At 45.9% G+C, this 22,275-nt stretch overlaps 1 protein-coding gene across 2 annotated transcripts; it reads right to left on the bottom strand.

Moving 5' to 3' along the window:
* Positions 1-861: 861 nt before the first annotated feature.
* LOC146208351 (MFS-type transporter SLC18B1-like) lies at positions 862-21,358 on the bottom strand. Of its 2 annotated transcripts, XM_084587256.1 has the most exons (14): positions 20,676-21,357; positions 20,421-20,588; positions 18,435-18,530; positions 18,276-18,349; positions 17,308-17,455; positions 16,626-16,694; positions 16,018-16,117; positions 15,186-15,349; positions 14,287-14,385; positions 12,898-12,986; positions 11,468-11,563; positions 4,717-4,791; positions 3,163-3,256; positions 862-1,074 (listed from the first exon to the last, which is right to left on the bottom strand). In XM_084587256.1, exons 1-14 carry the CDS (start codon positions 20,820-20,822, stop codon positions 943-945), a joined length of 1,551 nt encoding a protein of 516 aa, XP_084443382.1. In that variant the 5' UTR covers positions 20,823-21,357; the 3' UTR covers positions 862-942. The 2 variants fall into 2 exon arrangements, with proteins under 2 accessions (XP_084443382.1, XP_084443383.1); XM_084587257.1 differs by lacking the exon at positions 16,626-16,694 and having other exon boundaries at positions 20,676-21,358.
* Between the last annotated feature and the right edge of the window lie 917 nt (positions 21,359-22,275).

The following is a 22,275-nucleotide window of genomic DNA, read 5'->3' as shown; positions in this document are numbered from 1 at the left end:
CCCGCATAGATCAATTTCTCATAATTTTTTCACTAGAGGAGCAAGACAGAGTAGCATGTCCCTGACGATGCTAGATACTATTCCAGGTATATAGTTGCGTGTTCGCATTCGCTCAGAGTGATGGTTGCTTGAGTGTAGACTATTGTCATTTCGATGGCGGTTTACATGGCTAGAGAGTTGCAGGTTTTAGTGGTCTCAATAATCTCAGAATAAATATGAGGATATAATACACAATACCAATTGCAGCAGGAATTAAATTAGAAATACTTCAGTAAAAATAGCTTTTCTTTTCTCACTGAGGCGCTAGAGGAAAATGTGGTTTGTGGGGTTAATAGACACCACTAGGTTCCCGAGGACGCGGGATCGAATCCCGGCCTCGGCGGCCGCTTCTCGATTGAGGCGAAAAGCAAGACGCCCGTGTGCTGTGCGATGTGAGTGCACGTTAAAGAACCCCAGGTGGTCGTAATTTCCGGAGTCCTTCACTGCGGCGTCTCTCATAGCCTGTGTTGCTTTGTGACGTTAAACCCCACAAACCAAACCAACCAGACACCACTAGATAAGAAAGGGAACCTTGGCACGTGAATATTTTTGCGGTTCATCTCGTAAAATAATTTTTACGCTGTGCTCGAACCAGTAAACCTTGTGCATCCAGCTAAATAGCGGCTGCATTCCCATACACGATTGGTAACTATTGTGTTAAGTTATGCATGCAATTGCGTCTTTTCAGGGGTGTATCATTAAAGGGCGAAAACGCCTTTGCATATTGTGGAATTATTCTGCATCTGGATACATTTAGCAGCACACCACTCACGGGGAGGTTATTATTTGAATACACAATGGCACAACTCTTGTTGTATGGAAATTAAGTAGAGAAGTTATTTATTATGGTGGATGAAACCGTAGCAATGACATAATGAGCTTGAATACACCCGCTTGGTCAACCTACGATGGAAGTGATACGTGTGTCGTCGACCTTGGGGATTGGTTGGATGGCTTTCGGTAGAAATTTCTATCTTTCACTGATTTTCTTCCACTGCATATTGAATGCACCCACAGTGCAATTGTCGCAGGTGCCTGGAATAATAATAAGGTGAATATTACAAAACACGTTCAAATCAAATATAATACTATAGTCAACAGTCTTAGTTTGTCACGACTTTCATCAACAAAGAAAAAAAATACTGGTATCGAAAATTACTGCATCATACTATGCGAGCCTAAATTGCAAGCATTGAAAAGAAGGGGCACATGTCCATTTTAAATGAGCTATAGGCATTATGCAAAATTGATCCGCTCTTTTTACTTCTACTATAAAAGATCAGAATGGTAGCGAGCGCAGCTAAAAGGTGACATTTTATTGAGGAAGGACTCACACGATTGTCAGACACACTCAAACATTTTGCTATGCCTCACCGGTGTCATAGCAACTTGGACGCCAGCCCTGCTGATCCACCGAAGCAACGAGTGCGACGACGGCGTACACAACAGATATACCCATGGGGTAGGTATGGCCCCTTTTGTATCAAGATTGTGATGCGGCCTTTCTAGGTCAGCGTTCAGGGTTGCGTCAGTTTCACTTCCAGTTTAGAACCCATATGCTAGGCACGTTACTGGCTTGCTTGCGATAGGAATTCGAGCCGATAACCTATGTATTCCCAATTTTAAGCCGTGTAATAAAGACGTTTAAAAATTTAAAATACCAAACCATGCGCTAGTCTTTCGAGGCTCCACAGCCAAGAAGGACTATGCCAAGACATGTAAAACAATGCTTTCGAACATCTTAATCGGCTTAGGCTATGTTATAACTGCAAAATCTTAGATATACATACTTTTGAACTCGCACCGAGTTTTACAAGATCAGCTTCAACTTTTATCCCCGTAATATTTGTTATAACAAGCTTCAGCTGGCGGGTGGAGTCGTGTAACCTTAAGCAACATGAAGGATTCAAGTTGAACGGATTGTAAATAAATTTAAAAATTACGAAACGGTAAAATTGACGAACTCACACGGTATTCGTTTGCGATTAGGTTGAATCTTGACGCTAATGGAGCGAATTATAACGCATAAAAATAATAACTGTTTCTATTCAGGGGTCGAATAGGCGAAACCAATTCATTGTGACATTTCGTGAATGGCCCATTTTAGACATCAATTAATTAGCTCAGCTGACAATAATGCGCATATCCTGGCGTACTCGTCAGTCACATTCCGTAATAACGCGGAGCGGAACTTCGTGTGCTTGATTTTATACTTGAAAGATGTGTAGTCTTCTGAACGGTTTGTAGAATCGACAAGTCAAACTATGGAAACGAGGTCTGAATTCCTCAACATTATTTATGTGTTAGTACGTTCGGCACTAGAACCCCCTTTAGCCCTTTTGCATTCGCCTGTCAAGGGTGACAACCAGTCGGGGAACCATTCCCGCATGGCGGCGGCTTTGAAGCCTCGGCACCTCATAGGGTGCTGAGCATTGCAGCACCCTATTATTGTGATTATTCTGCCAGCATAAGCGTCTCGACGTCCTTCTGCCCAAGGGGGAACAGCGCAAGCTACACATGGACAAAAAGGGGAGGACGAGACACACACAGCGCTGTGTGTCTCGTCCTCCCTTTTTGTCCGTGTGTAGCTTGTGCTGCTCCCCCTTGCCATGAACCAACTAACCCGCAACGTTTTGTCCTTCTGCCGCTGATATGCAGGGCCGATTATTTCGTTCTTTCAATGTTTCCAGTTACTTCATATCGTGATGAACGCCGTTAAACTTGAAATGTGAACTATGCTGTTGTATTGCTCTCTGTAGGCCCTCAATGTTAGCTGTGACTTGTGTCTTGAATTGCTTGTAACAGAAGCGTATCAGAGTATCGGAGGTAATGGATGCATTGCCTCTAGCCGCTACACTTGATTCCTTCAAACGTCATCCTCTCAGCCATTGTTGACGTGCTGCGACCTAAAGCGTAGTGCAACTGCGGTTGCACTACGCTTTAGGTCTTTAGCTTCAGGAGTTGAGCTATGTTTCTTTGACACTGTGATCAGACTGTTTCTTCACTTCACTGTCAGGTCGGACGTCCAACGAGTGCTGCCATACCATGTCTGTATTACTGCGAAAAAGGTTACAGCCAGGCGAGTAGCCCCCGCCTCCCGCCAAGAAGTGTCGCTTGACTTACCCATGCGACCAAGAGTCCGAACATTACCATGGATCCTTTCCTGTAGCCATGCAACTCGATGACGTACCCGGCGATTGGCGGTGTCACCATGGCCCTGCATTTTGCGAAGTCGTTTACTAAGGATGCTTTAGAAACGAGGGCACAGCGCTTTGTTTTCTGATAGAATTTGTCCTCGATAAAACTTACTGAATAATTTTTAACGTAATTTTCTACCTCGCTGTTGTGGTGGAGCAGTTAGGGCGCTCGACTGCTATGCTCAAAGATGCGAGATCGAATGCTGGCCGCGGTGACCGCTTTTCGATGGAAGCGAAAAGCTAGGCGCCAGTGCGCTATGTGATGTCAGTGCACGTTAAAAACCCAAGGTGGCCGAAATTTGTGGATCCCTCCATTACGGCGTTTCTCAAAACCTGTGTCCCTTTGGGAAGTTCAACCACATAATCCACACCACGCAAGGTTCTAGTAAAGGAGAATATTCCAATAATCTGCGAGAACATTCCTAACAGTATCATGCTTATAAACAATAAAACGCCGCGCCAAACAAACAACTATCCGGTAAGAGCCCGATCAACTTTACTCAGAAGGCCTGCTTATCAACGTCTCTTGATTTTGTTGTCTGCCAGGCGATCATTTATTGAGAACGTATCTTCAAAAACTGATAATGCGACTGCTAATTCGATCCGAAGAGCACAGAAATCGGAACTCGCTTGTCTTTGTCCAGCCTGTTTTTGTTTTGTCAGCATCACACAACGATGTCTCACGGGTTTGACGTGTTTTATGGCTCAGTGAGCGAACATGCCTCGCCATAGCAATCTTATGCACAACATGTTTTGAACGCTAGCAGCGGGCTTTATTGTACTCGGTCAAATTTTTTTGCACTTATTTTTGCACGTATCGCAAGCGAGCCGACTTGCAGCACGTGCTGCTTTCCTTTCGCAGAAGGGTCAAAGTTAGAAGAAGCTAAGCTGAGATTTATGACTAGGTTTGCTATTTCATCTGCTGCGTTGTACCAGCCGCATCCGTCATCGTGACTATTGTATGTAGCCTACACCGAAATCTCCACACTTGATGTACACAGGGACCCAATGAAAACGAGGGTGTTCAAGTTTGGAAGTGTATGCTACAATATTTTTTCTAAAGGTTTTTAGAAACTCCTTTAAAGAAGTCTATCAGGTCGATTGAAGGTTTTGGTTTAAGGGGAACTGGTTCGCTAGGAACGTTGTCAGCGATGAAGTCTAGTGTACACTGACACCAGTGGCTTCTGGTGGGTCGGGCAAGAAATGATCCGCATAGTTAATGGCAACCATCTGCCTCTGTTTAGCCATGCGGCTGAAATTACAGCATTTAATTTAACTTCAATATTCTAATTTGACATGCTTGAGAAGTGGAGTCTAAAACGGCGACACAAAATATATTTTACGAATTTTAAGAATGATTTTTCAATAATTTTAAGTAATTTAAATGTCTCGCGGCTATTAATGGAGTCAATAGTTTTTAGCATCTATTTGTCTAGGCTCCAGCGCTATTCAGCATCCCACGCATTTGTATTTGTCTCACCCGAATACTGCAAACGTGAACACGGTGCTCGAGAGGAAGCCGTTGGTTCGAATATTGTCGGGGTAGCCACACTGCCTGTGAGGGAAGAAATGAAGTACAAAAATGTAAGCTACGGCTGCGGCTACATCAATGCGACAAAACCAGGCTAATTATATTTAACAGGCATTCGCGGCATTCAGGTTACATTCCAGTGACTTTTAAGGCGAAATCCTTTAATCTCTCGTATACTCGGCCAGGGCCCTGTCCATCCGGTCACGAGAAGTGTCACATTTCTTCGCGAGATTTCGCAGGATACCGCGAGATTGTGACGTCATCGTCCGGTGATGTCATTGGCCGTGACGCTCTGGATCGTGAAACACACATCATAATTCTTCTTGTCTACAGTGGAGAAGATAGTTAAAAGAAACAAATAAATCCTGTCTCCACCTTATGGAACCTCCATCCCTTGCATCCCCAGCCAAGCGCTTTAACTATGTCATACCCGGGATCGTGAAAAGCACATCATAATTCTCCTTGTCTACCGTGAGGATGATAGTAGCAATGACAATGACGCTGCAATTACTGATAATGACTATGATGGCATTGGCAATAATAATGACGATGCATTTAGTTGATAATAATAATGAGAGCAAATGTGATGCACAGTGTGCACTAATGTCACAACCTGCCTCACATGTAGCGTGGAAGTTGCTTGATCTCCCCGCTCCTCCGAGCATGTTTCGACATGACTATCTGGTGCAGCGACTTAGCACAGATATTGACTATGCAGATGCTCGGGCTCAGGAAAAGCTACGGCTTAACCCTTACAACAACTCATTCACCGTAAGTACGCCTTCAGAAGCCCGAATGAAGCGCTATGCCCAGATTCAAGAACTGCGACTTCACGACCAACAGTACCCGGTGAAAACATACGTCGCTGCCCCTGACAACGCTGTCAGGGGGATACTTTACAACGCAGTTTATAACCAGACCCAAGAAGAAATCTTCTCCGACCTTGTGGCGCTGAACGCTAGCCGGCATTTTACGATCGCCGACGCTCGTCAACTAGGACGCACCAAGTCCATATTGGTTACCTTCATCGACACTATGGAGGTTCCAAAACAGCTTGTCTTCTACGGCACCTTCTACGCATGTTGCCCTTTCAAGGCGAAAGTTGAAGCGTGCACCAACTGCCGCAAGCCAGGCCACCGTGCTGATGTGTGTCCCAAGGAACACACCGGCCTTTGTCCACGCTGTGGTGCGTCTCACCCCATCAAAGAAACGCTGGATTGCACTCCCAAGTGTATCATCTGCAACGGAGCGCACTTCACAGGAACGCGCAAGTGCAAAGTGCGTTTCGAGCGCTCCGGCAACAAGACGCCTGTCTCCAATACTGGGACAACGCCTCCAGCAGGTCTACTACCAAATCCATCACGCAAAAGTCTCAGGGAGTCGCGAAGCCGCCGACGCTCTTCCTCCCGCTCAAGAACTGACCGCAGTCGGAGCCGTTCCGTGTCCTTCCCGCCACTTCCAGGCCAAAAGGTCCAGGATTCATCTAAAAACCAGGTGAGCTAGCGGCTGCAGCCTTCCTCGCTCGAGAAAGAAAACGCGGAGCTGAAAGCCAAATTATCATCCCAAGGTCGCAAAATCGCTGCTCTTAAAGAGCAGCTCCAAATCCTCCTAAGGCGTGAACGCTCCCCAGCGCCATTGCCCCCAGTGGTGCAACCCCCGACAAATCCAAACATGCCTCATTCCTCCTCTGTCTCTACCCCCTCCACCTCCTCCTCACGCGCCACGTCACCAGCACGTGGGCTCCCCGCTAAGCGGAAGCCCGCTGATGATGCTAATTCCCTTTCCCAGCCAGTCACTGACAACCTTGTACATCAGGTCACGTCATTCATGCAAGATTTTGTGAAACGCATGATGGCGACACTTAACACATTCCGCTCTAAAACTCAAACGTGGATGAAGAACATTTCTGACCGCGTGGCGGCGCTCGAAACACACCAGAGCAATCAAGAGGCGTCTGTCGCGCAAATCCAAACGCAATTTCTCGAGCCTCCCCCAGAGGTCATACGTCACCAGTTACATCTTCCGCGCTCTCTGTCATTGTCCAAAATGGCTGCGACACCCCAAACCATTAAGGCATGGCAGTGGAACTGCAGGGGGTTTCGTTCAAAACGAGACAACCTGCAGTTTCACTTACAGACCCTTTCCAGCTGCGACACCCCCAGTGTCATTGCGCTTCAGGAAACGCTAACGTCATTCAAGCTCCGTAATTACACTACATACGAACCAGCTACTCCACCAAAGACCAGGGTCGCCACACTAGTCCATCGCAATCTAACTGCGATAGAGCACCCGTTAGAGATAGACGACGTGGACGGTCTCTTGCTGGAGCTCCTCCCCCGCACACGCAAATCACTCAGTCTTTTCATCCTAAATCTTACAGCCCTCCCAAATGTCCTCCTGCCCCTCTTCTTGCTGCTCTCCGCAAGGCGATATCGATACGCTCGAACAACTCACTGCTTATAATGGGTGACTTCAACGCCAACCACATCAGCTGGGGGTACCGCAAAAACTGTCGTAAAGGCACCTCCCTATGGTCATTCATTCAGGACGAAGGCCTCTCCCTGCTTAATGAAACCATGTTCCCCACGCGGATCGGGTCAAGTGTTCAACACAACACCAGCCCAGACCTCACACTTAGCAAACACATCCATGACAGCCGATGGGTCAACACAAACCATTCACTTGGCAGTGACCATTATATAATTTCCACAGAGCTCAATATTTCTTCAATTACCCCGCTAAAACGACGAGGAGTTCAAGTGGTGAACTGGGACAAGTTCCGCCAGATACGGAGGCTGGCCCCGGACACCATCACAGACCTCTCTGAATGGACCGACACCCCCACCCGCGATGTCGCACGCGCTACTTCCACCATTCCCGAGCCTGAGGACACGTCGAGTGCTGATAGCCGCCTTCTCCATATGTGGGAATCACACGCCAGCCTTCAGCGGCGCTGGCTATGTCAAAAGCACAATAGACCTCTTAAACGACGTATCTCTAACCTTGTGTGCGAGATTGAAGCGCATGCACGCGACCTAGCCCATCAACAATGGGGACAACTCTGCGACCGCATGAGTGGCAATTTAGGTCTCAAAAACACTTGGTACCTACTGAGGCATCTCCTCGACCCGGGTCACTCCAAGGCTACCCAACACAGGAATATCACACGCATCTTGCATCAGCTCCCCCTCTCAGACGACGCGCTTATCCAAGCCCTTAAAGATCAATATCTAACCACAACCCCTCCCACGCCTCTTCCCCCGTATTCGGGGAGCCCCAACCCGGAGCTCGACGCGGATATCTCCCCAGCAGAAGTTTGCGCGGCCATGCACAAACTCCGAACCACCTCAGCACCCGGCGCTGACAAAGTCACTAATAAGATGCTCCGCAATCTGGACGGCTCGTCTGTAGAGGCTGTTGCGGACCGGTTCAATCAGTGCTGGCGAACGGGAACCCTCCCCTCACAGTGGACTCATGCCTGCATAACTTTCATCCCCAAGCCAGGCAAGCCTCTTGATATAAAAAATCTGCGCCCTATTTCCCTTACGTCTTGCCTCGGGAAGCTCTTCGAGAACGTAATCCTTGCTCGTCTCCAGGAACACGTGGATGATAAACTCCTCTTTCCCCCCACAATGATAGGATTCCGACCCCACCTCTCCACTCAAGATATCATGCTGCAGATCTCAGAAGACATCATTCACCCCCGCAACAGGAAACGCACGCGCGTGGTGCTTGCCCTCGACCTGGAAAAAGCAATCGACAATGTACACCATTCGGCCATTTTGGACGCTCTGTCATCCCTACATGTCGGCCATCGTATTCATCAATACATCTCAGCCTTTCTTCGCCAGCGCACAGCTGAAATCACATTTGGCTCCCTCTGCTCCCCTGTCTTTACCCTTGGTAACCGAGGCACGCCTCAGGGATCTGTGCTCTCTCCGCTTCTGTTTAATATTACTCTCATCCCAATGACAAAGGCTCTGTCAGCTATTCCCGGCCTGTCGCACTCTCTATATGCTGACGACATCACCCTGTGGACCTCCACAGGTAATGTGGGAACCATTGAAGAGAGACTGCAGGCTGGCGCAGATGTGGTGACCTCTCATGCTCAGAGGGTCGGTCTTGCATGCTCACCCACCAAGTCTGAACTTTTGGTCCTTCACCCGCCTAGAGCGAGAATCGAGAAAGCTCCCCCACCTAGAATCGAGGTCACTATTCGCGCCGTCCGAATCCCGGAGGTGGAGAGAGTTCGCATCCTGGGGATGATTCTTCAGAACAATGGCAAGAACACTGCCACGATCACCAAGCTCAGTGTTACCGTTCAACAAACAGTCCGACTGATTAGACGAATCGCTAATATAAACACAGTGGCATGCGGTAACACGACCTCCGTCGCCTGATCCAGGCTTTCGTTCTTAGTCGGGTAGTCTATTCATTACCATACCTCTTCCTCTCTCGAGTAGAGGAGAACAAGGTCAACTGCCTTATCCGCCAGGCGAACAAGACGGCCCTCAACCTTCCCCGCCACACGTCGAATGAACGTCTTCTTAAGATGGGCGTACACAATACCCTCGCCGAACTCATCGAGTCTCATCGATCTGCCCAACTTGATCGGCTCTCCTCCACCTTAGCCGGCCGTCACATTCTTGACGCTGTCGGTCTACGTCCCCCTGGATATTACGCCCACACTTTCTCCCTCCCACGCCACACACGAGAACTCCTTACCATTCACCCCCTACCCAAGAACATGCACCCCGAACATCACGTGGCTCGTCGAGCTGCTCGAGCTGCCGCCCTACACAAACATTATGGCACAGAGCCGGAGACCGTCTACGTCGATGCTGCCTCTTACACATCTTCTCCCGCCTTCGCCCTAGCTGTAGTGTCAAACTCCTCCACCCTTCTTACCGCAGGTAGTGTCATCGCTTCCACTTCCGCGGAAGCGGAGGAGGCGGCAGTAGCCTTAGCAATCTCTACTACATCGGCGACCCTCATTTTTACTGATTCGAAGACAGCCATCCGAAACTTTGCGAAAGGACGTGTTTCCGAACCCGCGTTCCGGCTTCTCAGCCAATCTGCCTTTCTTATCCGACCTATTCAGCTTCTCTGGGTCCCAGCCCATGCCGGCCACCCAGGTAACGAGGCGGCTTATTCTTTTGCTCGAGGGCCGAGCAGGAGCCGCCGACGCCTGGGGTGACGCTCGAGATCGTATGGTCACATACCACGAGATCACTGTGCACTACCGCGAACAACGTCTTGCCTATCCACCTCCACACAAGTCTCTCACTAAATTGCAGCAGGTGACGTGGCGCCAGCTACAATCCCGCACTTTCCTCTCCCCTGCTTACCTCGCCCTTGTTCACCCGGGACTGTTCACGCCAGAATGCACCCTCTGTGGTGCTCCAAAAGCGGATTTTGCTCACATTCTTTATTCTTGCCCTGAGCATCTTTCACCTGCCGAATGGCAACTCACAAACCTCGAGCGATGGGAGGCTGCGGTGTCCAGTTCTGAGCCGGTTGCCCAACGACAGCTGGTGGACTGGGCTTTGGAAGTCGCCGGGAAACGTCACCTTCCGGCCACGACACGCCCCCAAGAGCCATTCCATCCCTAGGATGTCACAGCTAAGGCTCATCTTAATAAAGTTGGTCACCACCACCACCACCACCACCACCACTGGGCATAGCGCGTCCTTGACGATGAGCCGCAACGCAGCCAGCCGAGGGTATAAAAAGGCACACTGCAGCATGCCCGCGGCAGTGCGCTCTGGCGAGATATAGTCTCTTGAGCAACTGTCGCGGCCGCTCGCTCTAGAAAAAGTGTCCTTTTTTTTCCACCGAGCCCGCGATCAACTCATCGTTTCTCCTAATCTTTTACGGCCGTCCCTACCGATCAACTCTGCGACTACGTTGCCTCATCACACAAGAAAGCCCTGAGAATTCCTTTTTGCCACAGACTGTCGGGTAATTGAATATTGTTTTCGTCTCTGTTTAAACCTTGATCTGGCTTAGTATCACGCTGTGTTTTCTGTGTACCTCTTGGCCTTACTTACTATATCTGGATTACTTGCATTGTTATCTTTATGGTCTTCTTTTATCGCAGTGTTTGTTCATTATTAGTCTTCGCTCTTGTCAGTTACCGAGTCGCCTTTTATCACTATCGTGTCGCTCTGTTTATTTTTCTGTTTTATTATTATGCAGTGTAATTTGGACTACTAGCTATAAATATTCAATTCTTTGAAATAAAAAAAAAGTGACTTTCTTGAACTTATTCCTCAATCACACACCGATACACGTATTTCATGGCTTTGCCGGCCTAACTTTTAACTGTGTTCTCAAACCTCATAGAGAGACGACGGGTAACCGTAAAAGAGATCCCACGCCTCTGTTGACCACAAAGGCGGGGGTTTGTGACAACCAAAAACGCTTAGGCTTTCGCATTTCTGCAGTGGAGATTCCACTGTGCTATCGCAATTTTTATTACAACAGCACGCAGCATTGCTCTAAGTGCTTCACAGTCGAATGCGTAACGTTCTGTAACTCTGAAGATATCAGCGTTACAGCAAGTGGCTTGACACCTTACTTGAATAGTACAACTGCAAGATTAGGACATGCACGAAAAAATGCGAATAGTGCTAATGGCTACACATCGAAGTGAATGCGTTAAAATCTGTAGAAAGAAGCTTAATATGAAAAAACTCACACTGCACGTTTCAATCCGTGGCAGTATCCGGATACAAACTGCGCAGACATCCCCAAGCCGGTGAAAACTTGCGAAATGTAAACGAGCGCAAGTGTGCTGCGCATAAAGAGAAAATACCATCATAATTTCATTGTAGAAGACAGGATAGGGGGTAGCAATTTCGCAAATATACATAGGTATATAAACGAATGGAGTTCAGTTAGTATGAGGGAAGCAAGAATCTTAAAAATATTGCATATATATTGCGTATAAGAATGAAAAAGCAATATAGTCACGCGGATGAAATGTTTTGAGGTTTTGTGACGTGCATTATTGTTCTTTATGGTAATATTTATTGTGCAGTTGCGTATATATATTCGTCGTGGACTTTAAGAGCCATAATCGATGAAATATATGTTGTAATGCGTACAATGGTTGTACATATGTCGTCAGTTCGAGTCCCTGCGAAGAGCTATTCTCGAACTTAACAAATAGATATATGCTATGTACAACAAGCAATAGTATGGCACTAAATACGGTATGGTGTGGTATGGTGTCACAATTGCGTCAAAATTTCGATATGAATATCGGGAAAACTGCCGCCATATGGAGGTCCACCATGTAATGTGTGCATTTAGAAGAACGATAAGTATCGGGTTATCTGAAGTGGCAGTGCCCTCGGTCGTGGCTGACTCTGAATGCTCAAGGGATTCATCGTGGATACTCGGCTGCCGAATGGCGTCGCCATATTCCTTTCGCCATCGCCATCACTGGGATTTTTATGATCATCTCTTGAGAACAATGGCGAACGATGCCGCGGCTTTTCTGATAATGAGACATGTGATTCTTTGACGTTAAAGCTTGTACACATTGGAAAAGCAACTTAGAACACTCGCATTGACAACTGCTATGCTCAGCAAAGTTTCGGAATTAATTCACTATGAGAATTATGTTGTAAGCAGCGGGAGAGCTATAAGGTTTGATAGTCCCCACCTCGTAGGGCAACAGAAATGCTGCGCTGGCATCTAGGCAGCCCTGTTCAAACAGTGTGTACTGGCCACACTGAGGCAAAAATCCTGCCTGTAATACTAGGCAGCTCGTACTAAGCAGCTGTACGTCTTGCCACAGCTGTGGTGCCCCCTTCTACCACAACTGTACCGAATAATTTTGCTGTATGTGATTTTGACGTGAAGGATGCCGATGTGCGCAATAATTGGATGTAGCGTATGAAACTTTATACAGGCATTTTCTTCTGGGTAAATGTTGTGGGGACCTAAGTTATAATTAAGTAAATTGCGCATATCCGTCATTTTCTCGCATCTGCGGATAGCCTTTCGACAGGCACTGAGCACTGAAAGCGTCATGTTGGCCTTCTGCTAAAACCGCCAGCTTTCGCTTTGGTTTATTGCAAAATACGGGAAATTATAGTAATAACGATAAGGACGCATTACCGGGGCACAGAAAGGAATGGCGCAGGTCCTATAAGAAGGTATGCCACTATAGTGAGCAGCTGTCCCACCATGCCGTAGAATGGCTCCAGCTGCAAAGAAGAAAGAGTTAACCGCAGTAACTTCAGTCATCTGCCAAGGTATGTGTCAAGTGGATTACACCTGTTCACTAATTAGCGCTTCATCTGCTAACACTCGCCACAAAGAACGAGCTGTATTTAAAGGCACTCAATGCATTCGGTGTAACACTAAGTTCTCATTGAAGCAGTCTTTTTTTATGTTCAGGAGATTAAAAATGCGTTAGCCAGAAGGGGTCGACATATGTAAGAACAGGTATGGTAGCGCTGAACACTTCCTTTAGCGACAGGCTTGGCTTCCGGGGGAGCCTGCTCACTGGCTCTGTGTTAAAATAATTTACTATTGTTCAATTTGCTGTCCGTCGGGGAAGCTGGGAAAATTTTCCTGTGCGCTGTTACGGCACATAAACAGTGATGCTCAAAAAAAAAAAAAATCCTTTTTCAGTGCATATCTGAGGCTCATTGCATAAAAAGCATATTTCTGTCATCTATTTAATTTTGAAGTAAGGATGAGCTCTGGGGCTGTTGGTAATTAACTGGCTGAGTGGTTACTTTTACCAAATGAAAGTGTAATCGGTAGAAGGGTTTCAGCTGCAGGAAAGAAAAATCACTGTGAACTCAGTCACTTATAAGAGCATGTGTGCAAAGGAGTTCATATGCTCCTTAAGTTAAACTTAGTCTTCCAGCAGTCCCTACAAAGGAAGAGCTACACTGAGCTGCGCTGAATCGGTGACAAGTATCGATAGGTTCCCGTTGTCTCAATGTGTTGCAATTGTACACCCCCAGCAGTTTCTTAAAGCCTCGCTTTGTAGTATGTATGTATGTATGTATGTATGTATGTATGTATGTATGTATGTATGTATGTATGTATGTATGTATGTATGTATGTATGTATGTATGTATGTATGTATGTATGTATGTATGTATGTATGTATGTATGTATGTATGTATGTATGTATGTATGTATGTATGTATGTGTGTGTGTGTGTGTGTGTGTGTGTGTGTGTGTGTGTGTGTGTGTGTGTGTGTGTGTGTGTGTGTGTGTGTGTGTGTGTGTGTGTGTGTGTGTGTGTGTGTGTGTGTGTGTGTGTGTGTGTGTGTGTGTGTATGTATGTATGTATGTATGTATGTATGTATGTATGTATGTATGTATGTATGTATGTATGTATGTATGTATGTATGTATGTATGTATGTATGTATGTATGTATGTATGTATGTATGTATGTATGTATGTATGTATGTATGTATGTATGTATGTATGTATGTATGTATGTATGTATGTATGTATGTATGTATGTATGTATGTATACTTACCGCATAATGAGCAAAGGCTCCAGCTATGAAGCCTCCTACGGAATAACTGGCGAACTGCACTGTGTAGACACTGCCTAAGACGGTACCCGTCAGGTTGAACTGAAAAGAGTGAAAGGAGGGTTATGTCTACCCTTAATTAGCCATACAAGAATAAACAAACAATGCATCACACTTGAGGAGAAAGTTATATTTCTCACAAGGCGGATGTATCCTCTTTACGCTTCAAGATTTAGCGAAATATGTACTGAGACTGAAGCAAAGATGTGCTATTGGGGAAAAAAGTTTCCATGGCCAGCTAGCGCCTTATTTGAAAATCACATAACCTATTACAGGAACAGTACTTACCGCCACAAATGTGGTATCGTACCACGGGCTAATAGGTTAGCCATCGGTCTTGATTACCAGTGACGCATCTGAGAGAGTTTTGTCCGCGTCTGTATGTCGCAGTGTTTCTGTGCTGAACAGTTATATGCTTATAGCTATAGATTTAGGCAGCGTTGACGCACTGGATCCCTCAGTGAAATACATTTTGTTATTGGGAAATCACTTCAATTTACGGAAAGCGGTGCTCAGTCAAATATTATTTCGTTCCTTATATGATAGCTAGATTCATATGTAAGGCTGTAAAATAAACCGGCAGGTATATTACATTAATTAACGAAAGAAGTTGCAGAAGGGCAGGCTACCGACCTGCACCGTATGTCAGTGATAAACGGCACACAATATGAAGTGTCCTTGACTTGAATTCACAGTGGATGGCTTGAACTATTTATTCTCCATAAATTCATTATCCGTGGTTTTTACGCTACAGTGGTTCGAGAAAAAAAATTGTTAGCTATCATTTAAAATGCAGCCTACTGCTTCTCATGCTTCAAGAAATTCACTGTTTGAATACTGACGCTTTCGAGGCTTGGTTCTAGCGTCGGTTCGTTGAACCCAACGATGACCCAACTCATCATAAGTGTGACCATGTCGGCGAGGAACACTGGATCGATGAGAAGCCAGTAGTAACTTCGAATATTTCCTTCTATCTCCGCCGCATCTTCTTCACGTTCTGCCACTTCTGCGGAAGAATTTGAGTGAGACCTAGGATTAGCGAGAACGGAACTTCCGCTAATCGCAGGTAGCCACAATCATCACCCTCGCATTGCAGTTACATACTGTAGTTTTTAAAACTGCCTATGCATATTCCTGGTTTTGACAGCCTCCCTGATGGTCGAAACGTCGTTCAACCGCGTGCAATGACTACCGGTATGTTTGTTAAAAGTTTGACAAGTGAGTATATCTCCCATGTGCACAACAGAGTAGAATTTGCACTTAGATTGCAAAGATTACGTGCGAAATCCAGTGAGCTTTACGGGGTTTTACTACGAAAGCAGTGTTATACTATATACCTTTCCACGAAATGTATTGCTATTTTTTTTCTGTGTGAAACATTCAACCACAGTGTCACCTAAATCCTCCAGAAGCATAACCACCACTCACTAGAACGCCAATCCCATGTTTATTCACTGAAGCTATACGGAGAAGATAGTTCAACTAGAGCATTTTGCGCAGTACCCGTTATGCATTAAACCATATGTTAACCACCTGCTGGCGTGGAATTGCACAGTATTTTTGCTAGCAATGGAACAGCTACATTAGAAGGAGGGTCTTAAGCGTTAAGTTAAAGAGCCAAACAATTGTCTTAGTTTCGGCTGCGAATTTTATTGAATATAGTGACACACTTACCACTGTACTGATTAAGTTTAGATCGGAGTTTCATGATAACAGGAAATGACAGCATCATGATTGCTCCTAAGACGAAAAATGGCAGTGGATATGCCCATGCCTGCGATACAAATGAGAATAATGCGATAAGAGGTTCTTTTCTCGCGCTTTGTTCATAAAAGTCACTGCACTTATTGCTGGAAGGTATTTTATCCACTCCGTGACACCCCCCCCCCTCCCCCTCTACATAAGCATTTTGTAGCCTTGTCTTTAAAAGAAAAACAAGAATTCGAATAAAAAAAAATCGTTTACAAAAGGTTTTAAACAGCGACCAGTTGGGCATTATAGCCGTTGTAGAGTTAGATTAATCAGAATTCCTGTTCAGCGAAGCACACTGTTTACATCATTATTTACACCCCCATTATTATTTAAATTTAATGGGATTTATTTTAATTTTACGAATAGTGAATAGGAAGTGTGATAAAAAGTTAATTTTAATTGCCGCAAAATTTGTTCCAGAGACAGTGGTATGATATCAGGGCGCAGGAAATGTTTCTCAGCTTTGTGGATGTTGGGGTGAAATTCAATAATTTTAATGTGCAAATACAGTAAAAGGGAAGACCACTCACATCAATCAAGGCTCCACCAATAGCTGATCCGACCATGTTGCCAGTTCCCCAAAGAAATTCTAGAAAAGCCTTGAAACAGAAAATGCGCTCATGCATCACAAGTGGGAGAATTATTTCAGAAAACGCAGCTTCACTGGCGATACAGCGGCGTTACGTATTGCGCTGTTTTCGTGGTCACAAGGGAATGCATTGTTTATGCTTCTTACAGCTCTCCGAGCGGCTTTGGGGTCTCGGAGTTGTTTCTTGTGTAACCACTCCCCTCCACTCCCTTTTTCTTCTGTCGCACGCTTGTTTTACGCGGTAGAAACACCAGATATATTTGTGAACTTCCTACTGTTCAATTACGCCTAGTTCAAGCGCTAAGATGAAAATATCATGGTGCTAGGACGCTGAATTGGCAAATTTTTGTTACGAAGCTGCTGGTCTAGAATCAGAGCTGCAAGTATTGCTAAGCGCATGTCTCGAGGTCACTTTTGACGTATACCACTAATAATGGCATACTTTTTTATAATTGGCAGCGAAATCCTTCCCCAAATATTTTTGCTATGTAGAGTTTTAGGGCGCTATATGTAGGTGAGGTATTTATGTCCTGGTTCTTGGACACCTTACTACGGCCTGCACTAGTTATTGTTGATCGCCCGTGGGCCAGCAATCACAGCTTCTAAGCAACACAGACACTCACAATGATGCCGCCTCTGTGTTTGGAGAAGCGTGTCGTAAAGACGGCGAACATGCTGACAAGGTAGAAGGTGTTGGTGATTCCGCCGAGGGCGACGCATACAAGTGAGATTCCAAGCAGAACGTCGCCTCCGGGAAGCCAATGCAGACAACTGCGGACGTTGTTAATGCCCATTAACAGTTAATGCCAGATAAAAGACATATGTACAGTCGAGGGTAAAAAAGATTAGCACACGTAACGGATCACCGGAATGACAACGAGAGAGTCTAGTAACGAGAGTACCGGGCTGTTCCCAATCTTCCCTATTAAGGGATCAGCGAGCTGTCACGGTCCCAGCAAAAGTCATTTTTTGCGGACATAAAAGTATAATAAAAGATGCCACCGTAGCTCATGGTGGTAGAGGCCGAAAGAAATTCTGCATGAACAGTCACGTAATGCCGGCACTTCGACACTGGGTGGGTGGCACGCATAATAATAGTAACTTGCTGCTCCCCCTCCCCCCCCCCCCCCTTCCCGATTTGCAAACGATGGGAAGTTCTCGACTGGCATGTCTGCAAGCCGCAACGCCGTGTAGTGTGATATCAGAATTCTCGTCGCCAGTCACTAGTGCTAATATTTTTTACTGTACTCACTTTGTGTGGAAAGCGCCATAAATATTGCTCGTAGAAATTAGGGCTAAAAAAGAGACGTACTTAAGTCACCGTGTACTTCGTGCCTTATACGATAAACGGTGACCCTCGATTCGCCATAGGTGTTTCAATCGCAATAGAGGGAGGCTTCGCATTTTTGCACCCTGCTAATATATTAAAAGTACTTAACAAAGAAGCCATGGGGCGTGGGGATTACAATTATTTAAAATAAAAGCACTACAGGCTGTCGTGATGAATTTTTGATTTTACGCGTTTATGCCTCTCCTCGAGAAAGGCGATAAAGCACGCATAATTTCTCAAGAGTAGCGATGGAAAATTTACCCAAATAGAATAGTGAAAATGAAGAATCCGCCTTGTCCAAACAAGTAACAGGTTGTAAGCGTGAATCTATTTATCTGAAAAAGAGCGTTAATTACGTTTATTTATATAATGTCATTTTCAAGCGCGATGAAACAACATTGGCTGTGGGTTAAAACTCACCATTTTTTCGGCTGTGATAGACCCGATCAGCATAAACGCGTTGAACACTGAGAAGACGAACCCATACTTCCATGGTTCTATGCCTCTTGATGAAGCCTGAAATATAGAGTTAAATGCAAATGTAACGTAAGAATACATTAGAAAAAAAAATATAGCGTGATCTTTATTCCTGACGCTAAAATAAATGAGCGTTGAAGCTTAAACTAATCAGGGTGCCATGTAAGTGCGTCTGTTACTTAGATGCACGCACCTTGCGCACACGTTTTCCTTTTTTTTACTTTTCGCTATTTCTGTTTGCCCAGTCTTGCAAGCTCACTGGATCTCACAACTGCTTCTCACAAAGCCGGACTCAAGCGGCGGCAGCGCGCGCTTTCACCGATGTAACGATGTCGATGAAATGTGAAGACTGGAAGAATTCTTGACTGCTGAGGGTGCAGTAGCCACAAATGATTTAATCGACGAGTCGCTCACAGCAACGTAGTATCAAGAGGCGCCTTACAAGCGATAAGAATCCGTCCTGGTCTTCATTTTTCCTGATGGTACCTCACTCGGGTATGTCCGGCAGTTCAGCACCATGAAGGGAGACGTGAACGAAATGTGTTGTGAACCAGTCTATGCTGACTGATGCAGATTGGTTTTTATAAAGGAATCCATATTGTAAGCTAATTTACGGTCATGAGATGCTCTGAAGTGCTTTTTTTTTCTATAACCCGGTTATATAAATTACTTGTTCTTGGCTCTTCAGTACTGTTTAAGTAGGTTTGACTTTAGAAGAAACAGCTTATTGCCATTTCGCACGCAGCTGTGGGCGTTTATTCAACAAACCAGTCAGCGCAAAGTTAACTTTCGTTCAGAAGTCCCTCCTGTGGAACTCGACGGCAAACCTGGAGAGTAGCAGTTTCTCCATTGGGTTTAAACATGTAAACTTAGCGGCCGCTAACGTAGTTCGCAATCACCTCCACCGTGCTCGCAATCCACAGGTAGAGCCGGCCGCCAAAGCTTAAACCGTAATCGTGATGTTACTTCCCTAGGGAGAGAAAAGCCGCGAGACATCGGCACCATCGACGTAGACATAAATCAGCTGCACGACGTGTTGTTCGATGACAGTGGCACAGGGTGAGCATGATACTGTGTGTGGCGGAGGTGAATAGTTTTCCGACCTGATGACAATGGGTGACAGCGTCGATTGAGAGCGTAAACGGATGTATGAGCGAATGAAATCTGCACAGCGTAGCTGTATGTAGGAATATATACGCTTTGGTTACTATGAGTGTTAAGGAGAGAGGATATGCAACGAGTATGGTGTACTGTGCACGCTAAAGCATTGTGTGAAGTGTAAACACTGTGCATATGAGCTCATGCGTGAAATAATTCTCTCAGAACACTAAGGATGGGACGTTGCGATGATGCGGAACATTGAGAAGTGCACACATGCAGTGACGGTGCTGTGATGAGGCGCATTGTGTGACTGTGAAAGAGGAAATAATTCCCGTGTCTGCATGAGCAAGAGGAGGAGCTAGCAGGAGCTATGAACACTTTCACGTCATACTTTTAAAGGCGGAGTTTAATTGTCTCCTACTTTTTCTTATGTTTATGGCGCACAACACCTACAACCCGTGCCTTTTGACCGTTAGTTATCTCGACCTTGGACAAGGGTATTTTTTTATATTTTCCCGGGCTAGAAGAGGAAGCACGTAGCGGTGCAGGAGCTAGCTATTGTTCTACGACAGAAAACATTAAATTATGACAGCGGCACCGGTTATGACATCTCATTATCCGACTGGCCGCCACGTAACAATAATAATTCTTTAGTCACCCCGTCTATTATTATCATCTTTCTGATTTCATTCATTGGTAGACAGGCGAAATGTCTGAAATGTTTGGCATATAACAATTAAATAAAAGACGAAACTGTTTCTTAGCACGTGGTGCACTTTGGTGCACTTTGAACTGCTTTTTGTCACTATACGTATACCGTGCACTCACCAGAATCGGGTAGAAGGGCTGGATAAGGGAGAATGCAGCCGACATCCAGAACTCAGTGTGCACCAGGAGCAGAAGCCACAGGTCTCGCTTGAGTTTCTGCCAGCATTCGACCGCTGCTTTCCTCGGCGGGTTCACGTCTTCTTCGTGCAGCTCATTTTCTTTCCAAAACTGCGCGAGAAGGTTGCTGTGGAGCGGCCCTTCCTGCACTTACTGAGTAGACTTGTGTCATGAGTCGGGCAGTGGGCCTATACTAACCTGTACTTCATCGAAATCTCCTGACAGTCTTGCTGTTTCCGCTGCCTCATCTTGGTTGGGGTCCATGATATCCGCAACTCCAGGCCGAAACACGATTGGTGCGTACGATGGTCGTTGTCCAGAGCCAAAATCCTGAGCGTCCGGCATTCCCGGCGAAATTTAAATAAACGCCCAGCTAGGCTTGGTTCTCTGCATATGCGTTGCTTTAAAGAAAGCATGGATTGGCTTATATATTGCAGTTGGCTGTGCTCCTTTCGCCGGAGATTAAGGTTAAATTTGGCAGAGTTGAAATTCTCACAATACGTAGTTGTTATTCTATTCTATCATGCAGACTTTCCTCGTTCACATAGCAGACAGCGCTACAGGCACGCAAAGCGGAGCGAAAACAATGAGCGGCTGCGCCTCGCAGCCGCAGCTGGGGAAACAGATCACCGTGCAGGAGCGGAAACGCGGCTGTTTTGCTAGATGGCTGGTCAAAGGCGGCCCGGTGAACGTGACAAGCTGGGCGTCGACCCTGGAATCCCGTCTGGAATGAAAACACGAAACGGCGCTGCAAGAGCTGTGCTAAAGACTCAGTTGCATGCGACCGTGAAAAAAAGTGACGCGACGAGGCGGCGCGGCGAAAGCGGTCATGGTTCGCTCTGTCGCCTACTGTGGAAGATGCACGCACGCGACAGCGCGAACCGACGGTAACGCGAAACGGCGATGATGCTCTGTGTTGCTGGCATAATTCACCGCAAAACTATTTTCAAATGTAACTACTGTCATATAACAATTGCAAGAATCAAATTATTTTGCGACAACATTTTAACTGCAATGCATTTCCAACACACCGTATTGTGTATGAAGCGTTTAGCATGGTGTTAACTTGCGCTATAAAAATGGTCACATGACCTTTTGTCTTTTTTTTTTTTTTTTGCCATTAGACGTTCGTTGAACCTTTGGCCATTCGCCATAGTTCGCTCAAAGTGTTAAATTTACGCGGCAATGCACAATCACGAAGTAAAACTGCAGAAAAAACATGCGGAATAAGTGGCAGTGACGTACGGTTCGCTTTTATGCTATTAGCTGATCGCGCATGCACTTCCGGGTGAACGAGCGAAATGTTCTATTCCGTCAGGTCCGAGCAAACAGTCAAGCGAAACAAGCATTACTTCGCGCGACGCGTGCCACCGTCGCGTTCGCGTGAGTTTTCGCGTACATGCAGCTCAGCCTTAAACCTGTAGGCGGCGTTACGGGGAATGAGAGAAAAGAATCGCCAGTAGCGCTTCGGTAATAGTAAGAGGACCGCATAGGGACTCTGCGTTATGCAGACTTTAGATATCAAAACCTTGGGGAAAGAGAGGACATGACCGAGGGCACTTGATGTATTTAAGAAATACCTTAGTTTCCAGGTTTATATCAAATGAGTACGCTTTCTTTTAGAGCGTGGAATAATGTACATTGTTTCCCTGTTTTCTTTTTCGATTACCTAAAATGGTAGTTTGTGCCAAATATACGTAAATTTGTTTGTCTTTCCGTTCTGGGTGTCTCTCATGGACTTTGGGTGACATGATATTCCTTAAATCCTCAGGTGCACGACCACTGGCTCTTAGCGGAA

Source organism: Amblyomma maculatum, chromosome 1, assembly GCF_055883805.1.
Source record: "Amblyomma maculatum isolate TAMU_Amacu chromosome 1, ASM5588380v1, whole genome shotgun sequence".
In the NCBI taxonomy this organism is placed as follows: Eukaryota; Metazoa; Arthropoda; class Arachnida; order Ixodida; family Ixodidae; genus Amblyomma; species Amblyomma maculatum.
Note: the sequence above shows the minus strand (reverse complement) of the source record. Positions and strands in the feature narration are given on the sequence as shown.

What these genes read in the sequence shown, in the direction of transcription:
- LOC146208351 (XM_084587256.1), bottom strand. Translation starts at nt 20,822, where the DNA reads ATGCCGGACGCTCAGGATTTTGGCTCTGGACAACGACCATCGTACGCA. An exon ending in CTATCACAGCCGAAAAAATG is followed by an intron (nt 18,350 to 18,434) that starts GTGAGTTTTAAC and finishes GCTCTTTTTCAG; the next exon opens with ATAAATAGATTCACGCTTAC. An exon ending in ATTTTCACTATTCTATTTGG is followed by an intron (nt 17,456 to 18,275) that starts GTAAATTTTCCA and finishes CAACGTCCGCAG; the next exon opens with TTGTCTGCATTGGCTTCCCG.